The sequence below is a fragment of the Python bivittatus genome, unplaced genomic scaffold, assembly GCF_059951505.1.
Source record: "Python bivittatus isolate LINGU-HERP-01145 unplaced genomic scaffold, Pbiv_v1 ctg000700_np1212, whole genome shotgun sequence".
Lineage (NCBI taxonomy): Eukaryota > Metazoa > Chordata > Lepidosauria > Squamata > Pythonidae > Python > Python bivittatus.
The window spans coordinates 83,457,239-83,473,324 of record NW_028277098.1 but is presented as its reverse complement, the minus strand read 5'-3'; the positions used below and the strand labels follow the sequence as shown (position 1 = coordinate 83,473,324).

The 16,086-nt window shown below is 38.5% G+C and overlaps 1 protein-coding gene across 1 annotated transcript in view; it reads left to right on the top strand.

Moving 5' to 3' along the window:
- Positions 1-13,472, top strand: part of GDAP1L1 (ganglioside induced differentiation associated protein 1 like 1) — a 59,046-nt gene extending 45,574 nt beyond the window's left edge. The window contains exons 7-8 of the mRNA XM_025167785.2: positions 1,223-1,337; positions 9,733-13,472. Coding sequence (XP_025023553.1) covers positions 1,223-1,337; positions 9,733-10,076 — 459 coding nt within the window. The 3' untranslated portion in view covers positions 10,077-13,472. The remainder of the gene's footprint in view (positions 1-1,222; positions 1,338-9,732) is intronic.
- The last annotated feature ends 2,614 nt before the right edge of the window (positions 13,473-16,086 follow it).

Here is a 16,086-nt window from a genome sequence, read left to right as displayed (position 1 = left end):
AGAAACAGTGATATAGATATTGGCTTCAGCCTAATTCCTACTAACTCTTGGGCATTTTCCAAGAACTCCCCCCACCCTCCAAGGAGAGGGGCCTAATTCATGGTGCTCCAAGACTGAAAAAAGAGAGTGAAGAATAGGGAAAACAATGGTCCCCTGGGGCCCAATTTAATTGAGGAAGTAGCCAGGCTGCCTATTGATTCATCTGCAATAGGCAGAATTCATCAAATTCAGTTAAGAACCTGTAATAGAATGAATTGATGCAATTATCACCGCTCATGAATAATTGTGTGTGACTCTCACTGCTTTTTCCCCCTGATTAAGAATATATAATCAAATTAATTGATGTAGTTGACATAATTGATTCATACTTCAGCCTGATCCCTGTTTCTTTTATCTTTTAACTTTCTGATCAGCACCTCTTAGTAGAAAACAATGTTCCCACCTGATCCTGACTGATCTGGAAAGAACTAAGATAAATAAATGGGGATAATGGTTGAATGCCAAGGTGACAATGGCTTCTGCAGCTTTAACAGTTATCCAGAAAAGAGAAAGTGATAGAAAGAATGAAAGAAGTGGCCCTGTTGAAATTGCTTTAGGGTTGTTGTTCTTTACATTTATTCTTTATATTCTTTATATATAATATTCTTTATATTCATCCTATACTGACAGAGATTGGGAGCAATGATTATTTTAAGAAATCCATACAATCATACATAGAGGAAACTCCACTCCAGAAATACCCTCTGGACTTTAATGCAGTGGCTTGTTGGAAGAAAGCAAAACATCAGATATTCAGCATAAACCAAAAACGAGGTTTGAGGGTCCTGCCTTTGGGAGGAAAGCACTTTTCCATTTGCATCCCCCAATCTTTGTTTCGTAGTGGGAAAATGGATCTCCATTCTACTCCAGCCTTCCGGCCCACAGATTACAAACTGCAACAGTGAGAGCAAGAATCAGCAGGCCAAATCTCCTTTCATTGGTGGATAATTTGCAAACCTAACAGGCTGTGTCTGCATCTCTCTCCATTACAGAATCCCCAAAATAATAATATTTTAATATCATATTTGCTGGGTTGTTTTTTTTTTTCAAATCTGCTATATCCAATTGTATAATAATTGGTTTGTAACTAATTTTTTGTGGTAAAAATGTATGTAAAAATGTAAAATGTAAAAAAATTTAAAAATGTAAAAAATAAAATAAAATCTTTGCTACTTTCATTTAGGCCAAAATTCTGGAGCATGACAATGTGAACTATCTGAAGAAAATCCTGGGTGAGCTGGGAATGGTGCTAGATCAGATTGAGGCTGAACTGGAGAAGAGAAAAATTGAATATCAAGGTATGCATTGTGTTAATCTGAGCATTATTTCCTAGTCTGCTGAGAGAGACTGCTGAGAAGCATATCTTTTGCAGAAGAAAAGTCTAGTGTGATGTATAACACTTGGCTACCATTGAACTCTCCTGTAGGTATGGCTAGAGTAGATTTTGTTAACTGAGAAAGCAGCTGTATATTTGCTATGCTGCTATTGCATGGATTCATCATGTTTGATTAGTCCCATCTGGTCACAGCAGGTGACTGAGTGAAGACACTTGTAGAAGAAACTACGGTTACATCTAAAAGGTATTTAAGATACAGGGACCTCCTCACAATGAGCAGGTGGCAACCATAATGGCAAACACTGTAGTGATGGCATTCATTTCACAGCTGACCTTCCAAAGCTGGGGTAGAAAACCTCCAGACATTTCATCCAGTTAGGGAGTCAGCTTGATCAGGTAATAATAATATATTATTATTTAATAATATATTAAATATATTATTATTTAAACTTGTATGATGCCCGACTCCCAATGACTCTGGGTGGTTCACCACAATCAAGCAAAGAAATTACAATAAAATCAATAAAAGATAAAATATGGCAAGTGCAACAGACCAGATAGAATAAAGTGAGTGGTCAATAAAGCGACAATGGCCTGGGTGAAGAGCCAGGTCTTCATGGCTCTTCTGAATAACAGCAGAGTGGGGCTGTCTAGGTCTTGGGAAGAAAATAATTCTGGCTTTTCTAGATGAGACTGAACCTAGATGATTTTGATAGTACTAAGTGGATTTAAGCTGCTATTGCTTACTTGCTAGGGGTATGCAAATGGAAGGTGCTCTAAACAACAGAGACAACATGTTTTGTGCCAATGCTCCACCTTGCAAAGGATTAAAGAGAGGCTAGTTCTTAGCTGGTAGCCTCACCTTGAAAGAGTGGTTTCTGAGCATGCCAGGAAGCTAGTTACTTAACTTGGGAATCATTTTGCTCAAAGGCTTCATCAAAGTCAAGTATCCCTTCAAATAGCATGCGCCTGCTTATGACCTGGCTGTTCATTGCAGGAGGTGACAGGAATAGGATAGCAACACCAAGGAGTTCTGCAGTCAAGAGCCCAAGGACATCAACATTACTAGCTTAATTATACCAATCTAATTCCCAATGTATGCACAATGGAAACAGGGATGGCATGTTCATGAATTCACAAAGCATCAACAGTTAAGTTCTTACAGATTCTTCCACAAAATTTCAGCTTTGACTTTGCTCCGAGTTACATTAAATAAGAAGATCCTGTTGCTATTTCACAGGATGAGGTTGAGAAATCCAATGGGACAAATCTCCTTGTTCAAATCCATAAATGTATTTGAAATAGTGTAAGTTGGGAAAGCTTTTTTCCCCCCTATAAAGTACTCTATTGATAGAAGGAGGGAGAAGGTTAAAAACAGGTTTGGATCTCCCCATAATGAAATCCTAGCCCTGCTTTAACCCTTTATAGAATAATGCTATCCTATCTTTGCTCTAGACCATGCAGTGGTGGTTATAGAGAAGCAGCTTTTAATATCACAAGCTTATTAACATATTCTGTCACTACATCATGAGTCCTAATAGCAGCTCTATCATAGATCTTACTTGTTTTACTATAGCCTACATCAGGGTCAATGCTTTTTCAGGCAATGGTTACCACCATCTAAAAAACTGAAACATAAAGAATGGTCCAAATCTTGCAAAATTTCATGAACTCATGAAATCTCAGTGTTGTTACATGAGATCCTGTGAGAGGAGAGATGCCATAAAATGCCATAAAATGTTGGTCTTTTTATTACTTGCATGTGTAAAAAAGGTAGGGATGTGGGTGCCATGTTGCTAATTTATTATTTACACTTTATTTATTAAACATATTTTTATCCTGCCAGTCAAAAACTCTTGGCAGCTTACTATTATCATTAAAACATCTGCGGAACAGAAGTAAAACCCAAAAGTTTGAATAGAGCAATCTAAAATATTTAAGCGTGACAACAATAATACCATAAAAATAAAAGAAAGAAGGCAACATCAAATCAGGGGAATCAGGTTCAGAGAGTTCATCTTTAAAATCCTCATCAAGAGACCTCTGCTATTTCTTAAATAGATAGACCTACTCTCTAGGAAAAGACTTCAATCTTTGAAATTCTTAATAGCTGAAGGCCTGATCATCTGAGGAACTATCTGTTTCATCCAGCTTAGTTATTTAGATCTGCAGACAGATTTTCCTGAGGTCACATTAATTTATATAGGTTTACTAGTTGAGCAGGGAGAAAGAATTTGCCCCTTCCAAATTTTAGAATACGGAATTAATTATCTAACACCTCCAACCATTCCTCATAAGTTTATCCTTCCAAATATCTTATGATGTTGGCTGCTCTACTCTAGACATACTCCAGTTTGTCAATGTCCTTCTTAAAATGAGATACCTAAAACCGGACACATTATTCTAGGTGTGGTCTGAACAATGCAGAGAGAGAAATGAGAACTTGTCATAATCTTGACATTGTATTTCTGTTGAGGGAAACTAGGATTTTTCTTCTTTTTTTGCAGATGCATCACACTGTTGGCTCAGTGTGTGATCCACCAGAACACTTAGGTTCTTTTTGCTTGTGCTGCTGCCCAATATCTTATATTCATGTCTATGATTTTTCCTACCCAGATATGGGACTTTCCATTAGTTTCTGTTAAAAATAATGAGTAAAGTTTCTACTCATCATTCCATTTTGTCAAGATACTTCTGAATCTTGATAGCATCCTCTGAAGTGTTTCTTATTCCAATATCTTTGTGTTGTCTGCAAATTTAATAAACTTATTTTCTAACCCCTCATCTAAGTAATTTATAAATATGCTCAACAATACAGAGCCTAGGAAAGAGCCCACCGTATGTCATTCATCACTTCCTTCCCATTTTACACAAAGCCATTGATGTACACATTGATACAATTGTTCCATCAGCTCTATATCCACAGTAGAATAGCTAAGCCCATGCTTTCCTATCTTCTCTACTAGAATCTCATGGGAAACTTTGTCAGATGCTTTGCTTGGAACACTGTGTCCTCTAAACTGGTCATTCAATTTAATTTGGCATGACTTGTTCTTAATAAAATCATGCAGAGTCCTGCCAAACAATGCATTCTTTTCTAAATTATCATAAACCAACTATTTAATGATCTGCTGCAGAGTTTTGCCTGGTGTTGACATCAAGTTGCCCAGATCTCCTTTTCTCCCTTTTTGAACATAAGTATAAGCAGGTTAGCTGCCAATTATTTTGTTGAAGGGATCTGGGCAAGAAAAATGGAACATTAGGTTTAGACGATGTCTAATAAAAGCTAATTAATTACTTGATGGAAGGGTTAACACTTTGGATAAGATCTCTGTGCATTTTTGGGTAGACTGTTTGCTTTCCATCTAATCTCAGTTTTATACCTGTGTACTTTAGCCTTCCTATTTTAAAAGCAGTGTATGTTCCATGCTTATTTCCAGAAAGAGGTGATTAAACTATTTGCAGCTTTGATTTTTTACTCAAAAGCCCAAATCATAAATGCAAATCAAAGTTGCTTATAAAACTTGATTAGTCTAATTTTTCTGAGAACAATTGTTCCTAAGTTTCCAAAGTTTTCTGTGACATCACAGAAGTGTCATGGCTGTGATGTCATGGCAGCTGAACAAATTGCAGCTAGTGATGTCATGTCACCTTAGGGTAGCATTTAGGGGTAGGCAGCTGATTCATTGGTAACAGTAAGAAGAGTCCAGTTATAACACCAGTGCAGATATCAAAGGAAGCAAACAAGGAAAACAAAAGAGAATGAGAAAGGAAAAGGTAGGAGATTCAAGGCTAGAATAGAAAATCATAAAAACAAGAATAAAAGTTCTTAAAAATCTAGAAATATCACAAACCTAATTACAGATTAAGATGAACAAAGTGTCTTAAAATCAGTGGAATAATACAGTATATCATTCCAAAAAGTTAGGTTTAGGTTAAGGATATCCTGGGGTCAAGCTCAACTCCTAGCGAGTGCATCCATGGAGTTTTCTTAGAAGTGTTATGGAATGGATGTATCATTGTCTTCTGGGGTGGTATTTTACTTCACAGATAGTCCTCCATTCCCAAGTCCTAACTAGGACAGACTGCTGAGCTTCTGAGATAGCCAAGGTCATCTAGGGTTGCCACCTGCTGAGGCTTAATATGCCCTAATTTGGCAACAAATACCTGGAGCTCTGTGAAAACAAAAAACCCAAGATGCTGTACTTTGAAGAAATTAAGCCAAGAAGGAAACAGGATTCTTATCCTTCTCTTTTTTCAAAATGTTTTCTGCTAAAAGTCAAAACTCTCTTCCTGAACTAGGAAGAACAACTGGATACTTGTTTCATTTGGGAATTTGCAGATCTTTTTAAACCTCTGAGAGTCCCATGAGCAAAATGTTCATTTGATCATCCACATTTTCATCTCATAGCATCCTACTTGACTGTATTTTCTTTCTCTTCACTGAAATCAGTGGTCCAGGAACTCAAAATATTAAAGTAATGCCTGGGATTTTGTCTTAACTGATTAGTTTTACTCCCTTAAATGAAAATTACTGATCCAGCCAATCCTTTTTCAAAACCCAACCACACTTTAAATGTCCCCCTTCCTATGTGGGCCTGGGACGACTGCTCCCATTCTTCTCCCATGGAAGAAAACCCCCAATATTAGTTAAATAAATCACTACTCATACAACAGGGGAGTCATGCCCTTGAGGCTTTTAACAGCCTTCTTGAAAAGGAAAGTGGCTCCTTATGGTTGCCTTTTCTTCTCTACTTAAATATGACATTTCTAATATCTGCACCTGTCAGTGCTGGCAGGCAGAAAGAGTATTTGCGTTACTTTGAAAGTCATCCGAGTTTGTAGAGCTCAAACTGCTTCTATTTCTTTCACAGTGAGATGCCTGCAAATTCCAATCAGACTTAGAGCAGCTGCATGTCCAAGTGTCAGCCATCATAATGAGAGGCAACCAACCAACTATTATAATGGATATGGTGTGGTATAGGAGGTGGGGAAAGGGATAAAAGCATGGTCTCAAAAGCTATTTTGGCATACTACAGTTGTATGCAGTTATACAGTTGTAAAGCAATAACTTCCTTGGCAATACACATTAATTATTATGTCTGAGAGCTGTTGCTGTTTAACGATAGACCAGATTGCATCTGCTAGAGTTCTGTGGAAGGTCAGAAAAGGCATAGAAGGGGTGGAGAGGTATATAGATCCCAAGTGACATAGGCTTCATGCCCCAGAGGGAGCCCCTCCCAAAGCATGGTTCAATATTGGAAATGATCTGATGTATCCATATTTTTCATTCAAGGAACTAGAACTATTCAAGTATTTCAATAGGGTTATTTCAATATTTTGGGTTCCTCTGAATACTTCTGTTTATATTATCCAAATCCAAGGAATAAAAGAGCAAGAATAAAGTCATATTTAAAATACTAACAATTAGATGCAAAGCCAGTGTAAAAAAGGTTAAATAAATGCCAGTCTTTATATCAATCAGTTAAGCTGCAGTCTTCAAGACTTTGAGATACCAGTACCCTAAGGTATATTGGGTGTGTTTTCACAATACACTGACCTTGGTTACTGAATTAATCCATTCTGAGGGTTGCACAACAAACTGAAGTATAAAGTAACCAAACAGGCTAGCTTCATACATACTAAGCCACAAAAAGGGTAGTCAAGGTTAATGTTAATCAAACTTAACATGTTGGTTTAATACATCTGCTTAACCTGATTAAGCATCCTTCTAATGCTAGAACACTCATAGTTTCTTCAGGCGTTTTCCATGAATATGTGAATGCTTGAAACTGACCATGAGAAGGGTTGAGCAGACGGTCCTGTCCTCCAATTCTCTCCCTCTACCACACATTTTGCTGGAGGTGGAAGGCGAGTATCCTGGATCACAAGAAGAAGAATACTCACAAGCACATGTACAGATCCCCTCCCACTGAAACATGTAGAGGTTGGGTGAATAGGAAGGGAGGCTGCTACCATGCATGGTTTTCCACTCTACCCAATTTCAAGCTACCATGTGTCCAGATGAAAAGCCCAAAAAGGCTAAAGTCTGAGAGAGCAAAGCAGAAGCTTCTGAAGCAGAGGATTTACAGGTTTTCCATTCCTCAGATACGTTCTTGATCCAACATCTCCCCATGTCTGTGATAAGAGAGAACACCTTCTAGGTTTAGAAATGAGTTGGTATAATAGATAGATTGAAGATCATGCTTTTATTGTAGAAATGGAATGACAAAGCCCATGCTGAACTAAATCCATGCAAAGATAATACAAACAAGCACATTTCAGGGCACTGGTTGAAAAAAAACAAACACATTGAAGTCTCTCCCTCCAGTAAACTCCATTGGGTGCAGTCTCTTTTCTCTCAACCTAAACAACTTTGCTTTTACAGGGGAAAAGTGAGAAGAGAGAGACTGTTTGGTAACCAATGGACAGCCTATGGACTACCTGCAAAGTTTGGATGCTGAAAGAAAAAACACTAAATTGAGGAATGTGTTTGGCTCCATTCCAAGGAGAAGAGAAATGAAGCTGGTGGTTTGAGTTCTGGTGTGACTCACTTTGCAGGCTTCTGCCCTGCAGCTTGATTGTAGCTTTGACTTGCAGCTGGAAATTGATTTGGAGAAACATAACTGGTTAAAAAAAAGGAGTTGGAGGAATTAACGGATTTTTTATTGTTGTTGTTGTTGTTGGTCACACAGTCAGCCAGATGTTTAAACTGGATTTGGCATTTTTATCCACTTGTCAAGTCCTTCCCAAGGACCTGGGATAGGCAGATGTTGTTGTTTGATGGTGCTAAAGGTATCGTTGCAGGATGTAAGCTGTTCCAAGTAAAGCTGCCTTTTGCAATTGACTGATGGTGATTTTGTCAATGCTGATGGTCTTCAAGTGGTACTCCAGATGTTTTGAGATTGTACCTAAGGCACCTATAACTATTGGTACTATCTTTGTTTCTTTTGCCACAGATAGTACCAATAGTTATAAGTGCCTTATAACTATATTCGTTCTATTTTTATTTGCAGGTCTTTGTATTTTGTGATTTTCTCCAGTTCTTTCTCTTCTACTCTGCTGTCTCCAGATTTTTTTTGTCTGTCTTATCAACAGTTGTTAACTCTGGGGTGTTATGTGGCAGGTGCTTGTCTGTCTGAATTCTAAAGTCTCAGAGCACTTTAGCTGCTGCTGCTGCTGCTGTTTATTCCTCCCTCTTATTGGCCTTCAGCCCATAATGCTCCAGCTAACATTGGCTGTTACAAAGATTTTCATGACAGATGATTTCATGGTTTTTGAAGACTGTAGCAATGGTTGCAGCTTTAGGTTGTTTAATTATAGATGTACCAGCATCTTCGGTTGGAAGTAGCAGAAGAAGCTGAGCAGCTGGAAAGGGAAAACTTGCCTTATCATGTCTTTTTCTTGAGAGTGGCTGTGTCAAGCATGAAATGAGGGAAGATCCTGTCTTGTCACCCTGAGGTCCTATAGATCATGCCAGTGAAATTTGGAAGCAAGCCAAATTTTCCAGGTTTTCAAAATGAAAGAACAACAAATATAGTCTGTAAAGTCTTAATTAGTTTAATTATTTGATTTTACTTTTCAAAAAGGAGGGGAAGGTGAAAAAATAGATATAAAGGTGTCTTCAGGGGAGTCAAAAACATCAAGATGGCAGCTGTGACCACATGATCAAAGCCCTTCCCCTTTCCTACATGTGTTGCAAAGGTCAGGGTTTATTGTGTGATCACAACTCCTGCCTTGATTTCACACACACACACGCATGCACCCCCCCCTTTCAAACACTCCTGTGATTAAACAAATTTGGTACTGCTTTTTGGTAGCATTACTGTGTCAGACCCTTCCCTTTCTAATGGAAACACAGAATATAAATATCATAATGGCAGCCATTCCCCCTTTATTTATTAATATGTCTGAGACTGAAGAGATGACTGTGATAAAAGATGCACAGTTGGGACAGCACTAGCATTAAGCAGATAATTACCGCAAGCTGCTGATTTTAGTGTCATTGAAAAGGTAGCAAACTGTTAGTTAATTAATATATTATATCATACTTAAATTACCATGGTTGGAGAGGAAGGTTTATGGAATTTTCTACCTCAGCTATCAAAATACTTTTACTGCAGTTGCATGCTCTTCAGGCAGCAAAATATGTCCCACAAGCTTATTTGGCTTTTTTCCCCCTTATCTGTGAAAAAGAATGATAGAATTTGGGAAGTGTAGAGCCAGGTGGTTGCCAGAGATCTGTCACTAGAAGACACTTTCATTGGTCCCCCCAAAAAGTCAATGAAGTAAGGGTCAGTGGCAGCATTTGTTTCCATCTCCCAGTGCAACATAATGATTGTGGCTTCATTCTCTAGGGCAGAAGTGTGACCTCTGGCTTTGCGGATGCGTGTTCACCTTGGCCGATGTTTTGCTGGGAGCCACACTACATCGCCTTAAGTTTCTAGGACTCTCTAAGAAATACTGGGAAGATGGCAGCAGACCCAACCTACAGAACTTCTTTGAAAGGATACAAAAACGTTTTGCCTTCAGGAAAGTCCTGGGGGACATCCATACTACCCTCCTCTCAGCAGTGGTACCCAATGCATTCAGGCTGGTCAAACGGAAACCTCCATCCTTTTTTGGGGCCTCCTTCCTCATGGGATCTCTTGGGGGAATGGGATATTTTGCTTATTGGTATCTGAAGAAAAAATACATCTAGTGCTGACTGTTCTGATATTTAGTTTGATGTCTCTGTGCTGTGTGAAACTATGATGAATCTTCAATAACTATAATGAAATTTGAAACCAATAACTATATTGTTAATGTAACATTCCATAGTTTAGAAGTAGGAAACCTATACTGCAAGGAAGCAAGTCTACAGAAATATTCAACTTGTACAATGCCTTTTTTAGGTGTCAGTATTATAAATCTATAAATGGCAGGGTGTGTTTATACCCCCTATGGAACAAAATAGCCTTTTAGCACAGTCAAGCACCACCAGGAAATAACTAGCAAATGAATTACAAAATTAAGAGATGGCATTCTCTGTGGCACTTCTAAAGTTTTCCCCAAGTTTTTCAGTCACATAGCACGTGTATTTCCCTTATAGATGCAAATAACAAGGACTTTTCTAAGAGCTGTTGTTGTGTGGTGATTTTAAAAAAAGGATTAAAAAACAGAAATAGAACGGATGCAGTCAGTTCGATCACAATAGTTTGTGAAGTTTGGGCATAAGGTGATAATGAGTTATTTGTCTTTCTCTTTGTATTTTCAATTTGATTGAATCAAGTTTTTTTTAATTAACTTGTGTTTAGAATATAATTCACTTAATTTTTTTTTACAATTTTTAATTGTATCTTATAGCTTTCTCTGATTACAGCACTTAATTTCACAGATGAAATTCTGACTTATCAACGTCTTTGTCTCCAGCTTGTTTCCATGAATTTGCCAAGTGTCTTTCATCAACGGAATCTTTCTGGACTCTTAAAAATATAATGTTTTCATTAGTTCTAAGTCATTTTCATGTAATTTTATTCTCCCCCCCCCTCCTTTTTTGGGGACTTTTTCTCAGTTACTTTTCTTGCTGTGTATTTTTATTAGAAAACACTTTGCGCACACAAAAAAAATCATATTTCTCACTTTCTTGTGCCTTTTGCATGTTGGAAAGAATAATGAGCATCAATGCTATTCATGCTTAAAGCACTTCTGAGAACTCAAATAAATCATATGGGAAGAGTAACCGCTTTACATTTCTAAATGTGGTCTACATCAGTTGATTCATTTCCAAAAATAAATTGTGTATGCATGTGCAGTCATGACTTTCTGCATTTCGTCAGAAGAGTTCATTCTTCTGAAATAAGTAATACAGAGTAGAGTTTATTTTATTCTAGAAAGAGACAGTTTAAAAGATAGTCAAAATAGAAGTAGCAGAGTAAATGAACAATCATGAGCCCAGAATTAAATGTATAGTTTCATTCATGGTCAGTAATTCAGTAAACACATTATGGGAATACAAAATATAATTCTAGATCAAATAGCTTACTCAATCGTCCAAATTGCTTTTTGGGTTGTTATGTCTGACCTCAACAAAGTCAGACTTGACCCGAATAACTGACCAAGGCAGCCTCTGCATATGCAGGTGGTGTGCATCTAATATGGTGCATATCAAATTAAAGGCCATAAGATTTGAGTATCACATTAGCTCTTCCCATATAGCTTTCAGTGGCTTTTACTCATGACAGCTATTTGTTATTTCCAGAATCAAAGTCAACATATTCTCTGAACGTCAGAAACTGGGGAGTTTGCTATGCTCTCATATCCTGCTTGCAGGCTTCCCATCAGTATCTGGTTAGTCACTATGGGCAACAAGAAGTGAGACTCTCTGGATTTTCATCTGATCCAACAAGATTTTTCTTATGTTTATGTAGGCATTTTAGCCTATCAAATGCTTGGCAAAATGCATCTATCTATCTATCTATCTATCTATCTATCTATCTATCTATCTATCTATCTATCTATCTATCATCTATCAACAGGTAATTGAAAACATATGCTATGTATCAGATGACATGATTGTGGTGCTAGATAAGACAAACGTGTTGAAATCCATCCATACAGAGCGTTTGAAGGCATTTTGTTCTCCTTTGTATCTACTTAATATTTAGGTGGGAAAATTAAAATTTACTATTCCCCTATTTATTTATTAAAATTATTTATATGGCCACCCATATCACAACACTGACTTTGGGCAGTGCACAAGGATTAAAACACAACCACAACATATAACACACAGTGCCCATGGTTAAACCAATAACCCCAATCACGGAAAAGCACATCAACAACAACAGAGGTTGCCTAATCTCCTGACCCAAACACATGAATTTAGGCATATTAACTGAGCTGAATTAGGTGAGTTTCTGAAAATACTTCAATAAATGAAGATACAACAGTTCTTAAATTTTCCTGAATTCTGTTCAATATCTAGATACTTAATACAACAAGTTTAATGGGCAAGCTTTAGCTGTCCCAGAGTGTGCAACATAATATGTGCCTAGAGAATCTGCTGTTGGCATCTGCTATATTGCTGGCCCTCTGCAAAGCTCTTTGACTTCATCTTTATTTATGTCAGAATACTTCTGGACCCTTCCTAGCCCCTTAGCCTTTGAAAATAAAATAATTAAAATAAAAATATAGATGGTTGCATCCCAATATTTCATTTAAAATGTGCCCACCCACAGAAGTGAGATGATAAAGACCATCCTGGGGAAATAAATTGGCCATGCCCATGTGACAGCTGTACTGTCCAGTGACAATTCCTCCCAAAGCAACCATTACAAGGCAATGCCCACGACATATTCTGAAAACTCAAACAATACTCCTTATCCCCCAAAATGTACCTGTCCCATGGGAAGAAATGTTGAACACAGGGAATGTTGTGAAAGCTGTTCTGGATTACCTTTAATAAAACACTGCAATTATGCCAGCACAATTCTGCACATTGTACAGGTACAAGTGGCCCCAACTGAACCTCATCTACAGTTAATCTGGTTTTGTCAAAAAGCACCACCTTTCTTTCATTGCAGTCTTAAAATAGAAAGGCCAACAGCTGCTACCAGAACTTTCTGGATAATCTGTTCCCTTCCAGAAATACTTCCCAAGGGTAGGGAGATCTCAAGGTAGTGCCAGGATACTTATTACAGTACCAACAAAGGGTGTGTAAATAACTATTTACATCATCACCAGCAGGAAAACTGCATGCCTTTACACGTCAGCCTTATTGCTGATGTAGACCAGCATTCCTCAGCCTTTATATTCCCCAAATTTTGAATAATATTAGATTAGGAAAGGGTTGCCTAAGCTGTATCTGAAAGCCGCGTGACTTATAAGGGTCTGATGGAAACGAAGAGCAATATTATGCCTGGGTCTGGGTTTATATCTACAGCTAAGTCAACGTATTTTATTTCTTTTAATTTACAAAATAAAACAATATAACATATGTGTATCATGTAAAAGCCCTCTTTCCAAAAAATATATATCTACAAAGAGCAGGCACCACCAATATTTAGTAAAGGGAAAATGTGATAAACGAAATATCAATAAATCTGTTAAGTGTGTTCTGGACTGTAATTTTCTAATATGATGAGTTTGTTTTTTACTGTCCATTTTTTGCCATGTAAGAATAGCAGCTATCTTTTCTCTGGATAATGAACAACAAAGCAAACAACATAATAATGCACCCATCAACATTAATCAAACAATAGTAATCATCAATACTATACTCAGACGGCTGTCCACAATCATCCAAGGAATCCATGGGTCACTGGAATAAAATGATTTTAATGGCCTTTTGACATGCAAGAAGAGTTGAGCCCTTCTTCTTCTAGCAGCATATTACTAATTAAGGGGGAGGCACTACCAAGAAGGCTTGCCTTCTAGCCCAGACCCTCTTACCAGCCTTTTCCTGATGCTTGGCAAGGTGGTCCCTGATTCAGACTGCATCTAAAATATTTCTTACTTTATTTATTCATATCAATTCTTATTCTACTTTCCACCGAGAGTGATGTTTGCTATGCAACATTTGCATTGTTGCTTCCACAAAATAGATATAAGAATAACTTCCCACAAGGACTTAGATCTGGACGTATCATTTCAGAAATTGTATACAATATGAGATGCCAAAATGGAGGCATTTTAGGATAAAGCCGCTAAAGAAACCACACACTTACCTTTCTGCCAACAGCATACAGTGACCAAGTGACACTGTCCAGCCCTGTTCAGAGTAACCTAATCTCTTTTAGGAAAATATTTTCTTCTAAAATGCCTGCAGGTATATTGGATGAATGTGCAGGTTTCTTAGAGGATAAAGTTGCTCTTATCTACTTGGGTTGGATGCCAGTTGGGCAGAGTTCACTGTGATGGGCGAGGAAGAATCTTGTGCGTTCATCTGGGATTTTGATCTTGTAGGGCAGCCTGAGGAAGTGAAGAGAGTTCTCTGTGATAGGAATTCTGCCACCAATTATCCATACCCCACCAGGTTTCTTTGGGCCGCTAGGTAAGGGTGACTGGCTAGCTCAGGTAATCAATGCTTTTGATGGAGGCATAACACCACCTGCTCTCAAGGAGGCAGTGGTACGTTTTCTCTTAAACAAGACTTCCTTAATCAGTCACCTTTGCTAACTTCTGCCCAGTCTCCAATCTTTTTTAGAAAAGTTCATTGATTAGGTGGTGGGGAACTAACTTCAGAGGATCCTACAGAAAATAGATTATCTGGATTCCTGCCAGTCAAGATTCAGGGCTGGTCATGGAATGGAAATGGCATTGGTCACTCAGGTTGATGAGCTTCCTTGGGACCTAGATGGAGGGACCCCTCTTGGTCCTGTTAAACCTTTCAGCCATATTCAGTACCATCAACCATGGTTTTGGTATCTGGTATCTAGACTGCCTATAAGAGCTGGGATTTGGGGGCACAGTTCTACTGTGGTTCCACTGTACCTGAATCTGCTGTACTACCTGAAATTTCAGTAGTATGGAGAAGGGGAAGCACTGTAGCCCTTAATTATCAGTGTGGTGTTTCCCCAGTGCTGACCACCCAGTTATAGATTGCCATCTCAGAGATGCTGTGGAAAACCTGAATCGCATGAAATTTGTCAGGCTGTGGATGGTGCAAAACAATCTCAGATTAAGTCCTACCAAGAGAGTTGTATGTCAATAAACATTGGAGTAATCCAGTAACATTGATCCCAGTGGCTATTCAGGATGGGGTCATGCTTTCCCTAAAGTTGGTTTGTGACTTAGGGGTTTTCCTGGATTCATGACTCCTGTTCAGAGTGCACATCTAAGCCACAGCCAGGAAGAATTTCACCAGCTTTGGTTGGTGTGCCAGTTGGGATTCTATCTAGATGAAGATGCCCTAGCAACAGTCACTCCTGTCCTGATCACCACTTAGTTAGATTACTGCAATGCCCTTGATGCAAGGCTGCCTTTTGAAACAACTCAAAAGCTGAAGCAGGTCCAGAATGGCCAGACTTCTGGCAGGACAACCAGAATGCATTGCAGAATGTTAAGAACAGTGCAAGGTCCTAAGCATTGTTAAGAATGTTTAGGACATTGCACTGGCTCCCTAGGAGGGTTCTGGGCCAAATTCAAAGTGCTGGTCATCACCCTGAAATCTCTTAATGGTGGACCACTGGCTTACACCAAAGATCTATTGGCCAGTTTTAAACCTTTCTGTCCAGTCCAAAAATCTAGACAGCTTGCTCCCTATCCCCACAAAAATAAACATTGGGGTTGGGGTGGGGGGGCTAAGCAATAGGCCTTTTCATGTTTGTGGCCCCCATGTACACACTGTCCCAAAGGCAATTCAAACCACATTATTATGATGAACATTCAGCTGGAACTGATTGATTGTGGGTGCTTATCTTGGGCATATATGATAATGTTGTTCATATTTGGACAACTGACTTATTTCACTTTGTTATTAGCTGCCTAGAGTCTCAGTTGATTGAAGCAGCTTACAAATACTGAAAAGAAAATTAAAGTAATAAATGTGGGGGTGGTGGGGTGGTGGAGATCTTGCATCAAACCAAGACTGCAATGCCCTGGCTCCACCTCTGCCTCTGATCCACCTCTCTGACTGCAGATGTTGCTTGCTCTGTTGCAGGCACTACAGCAAGTTAGGAAAATCAGGGAGGAGTAAACTGAGAAGCAGATAATTTGGGAGCATTGCCAGC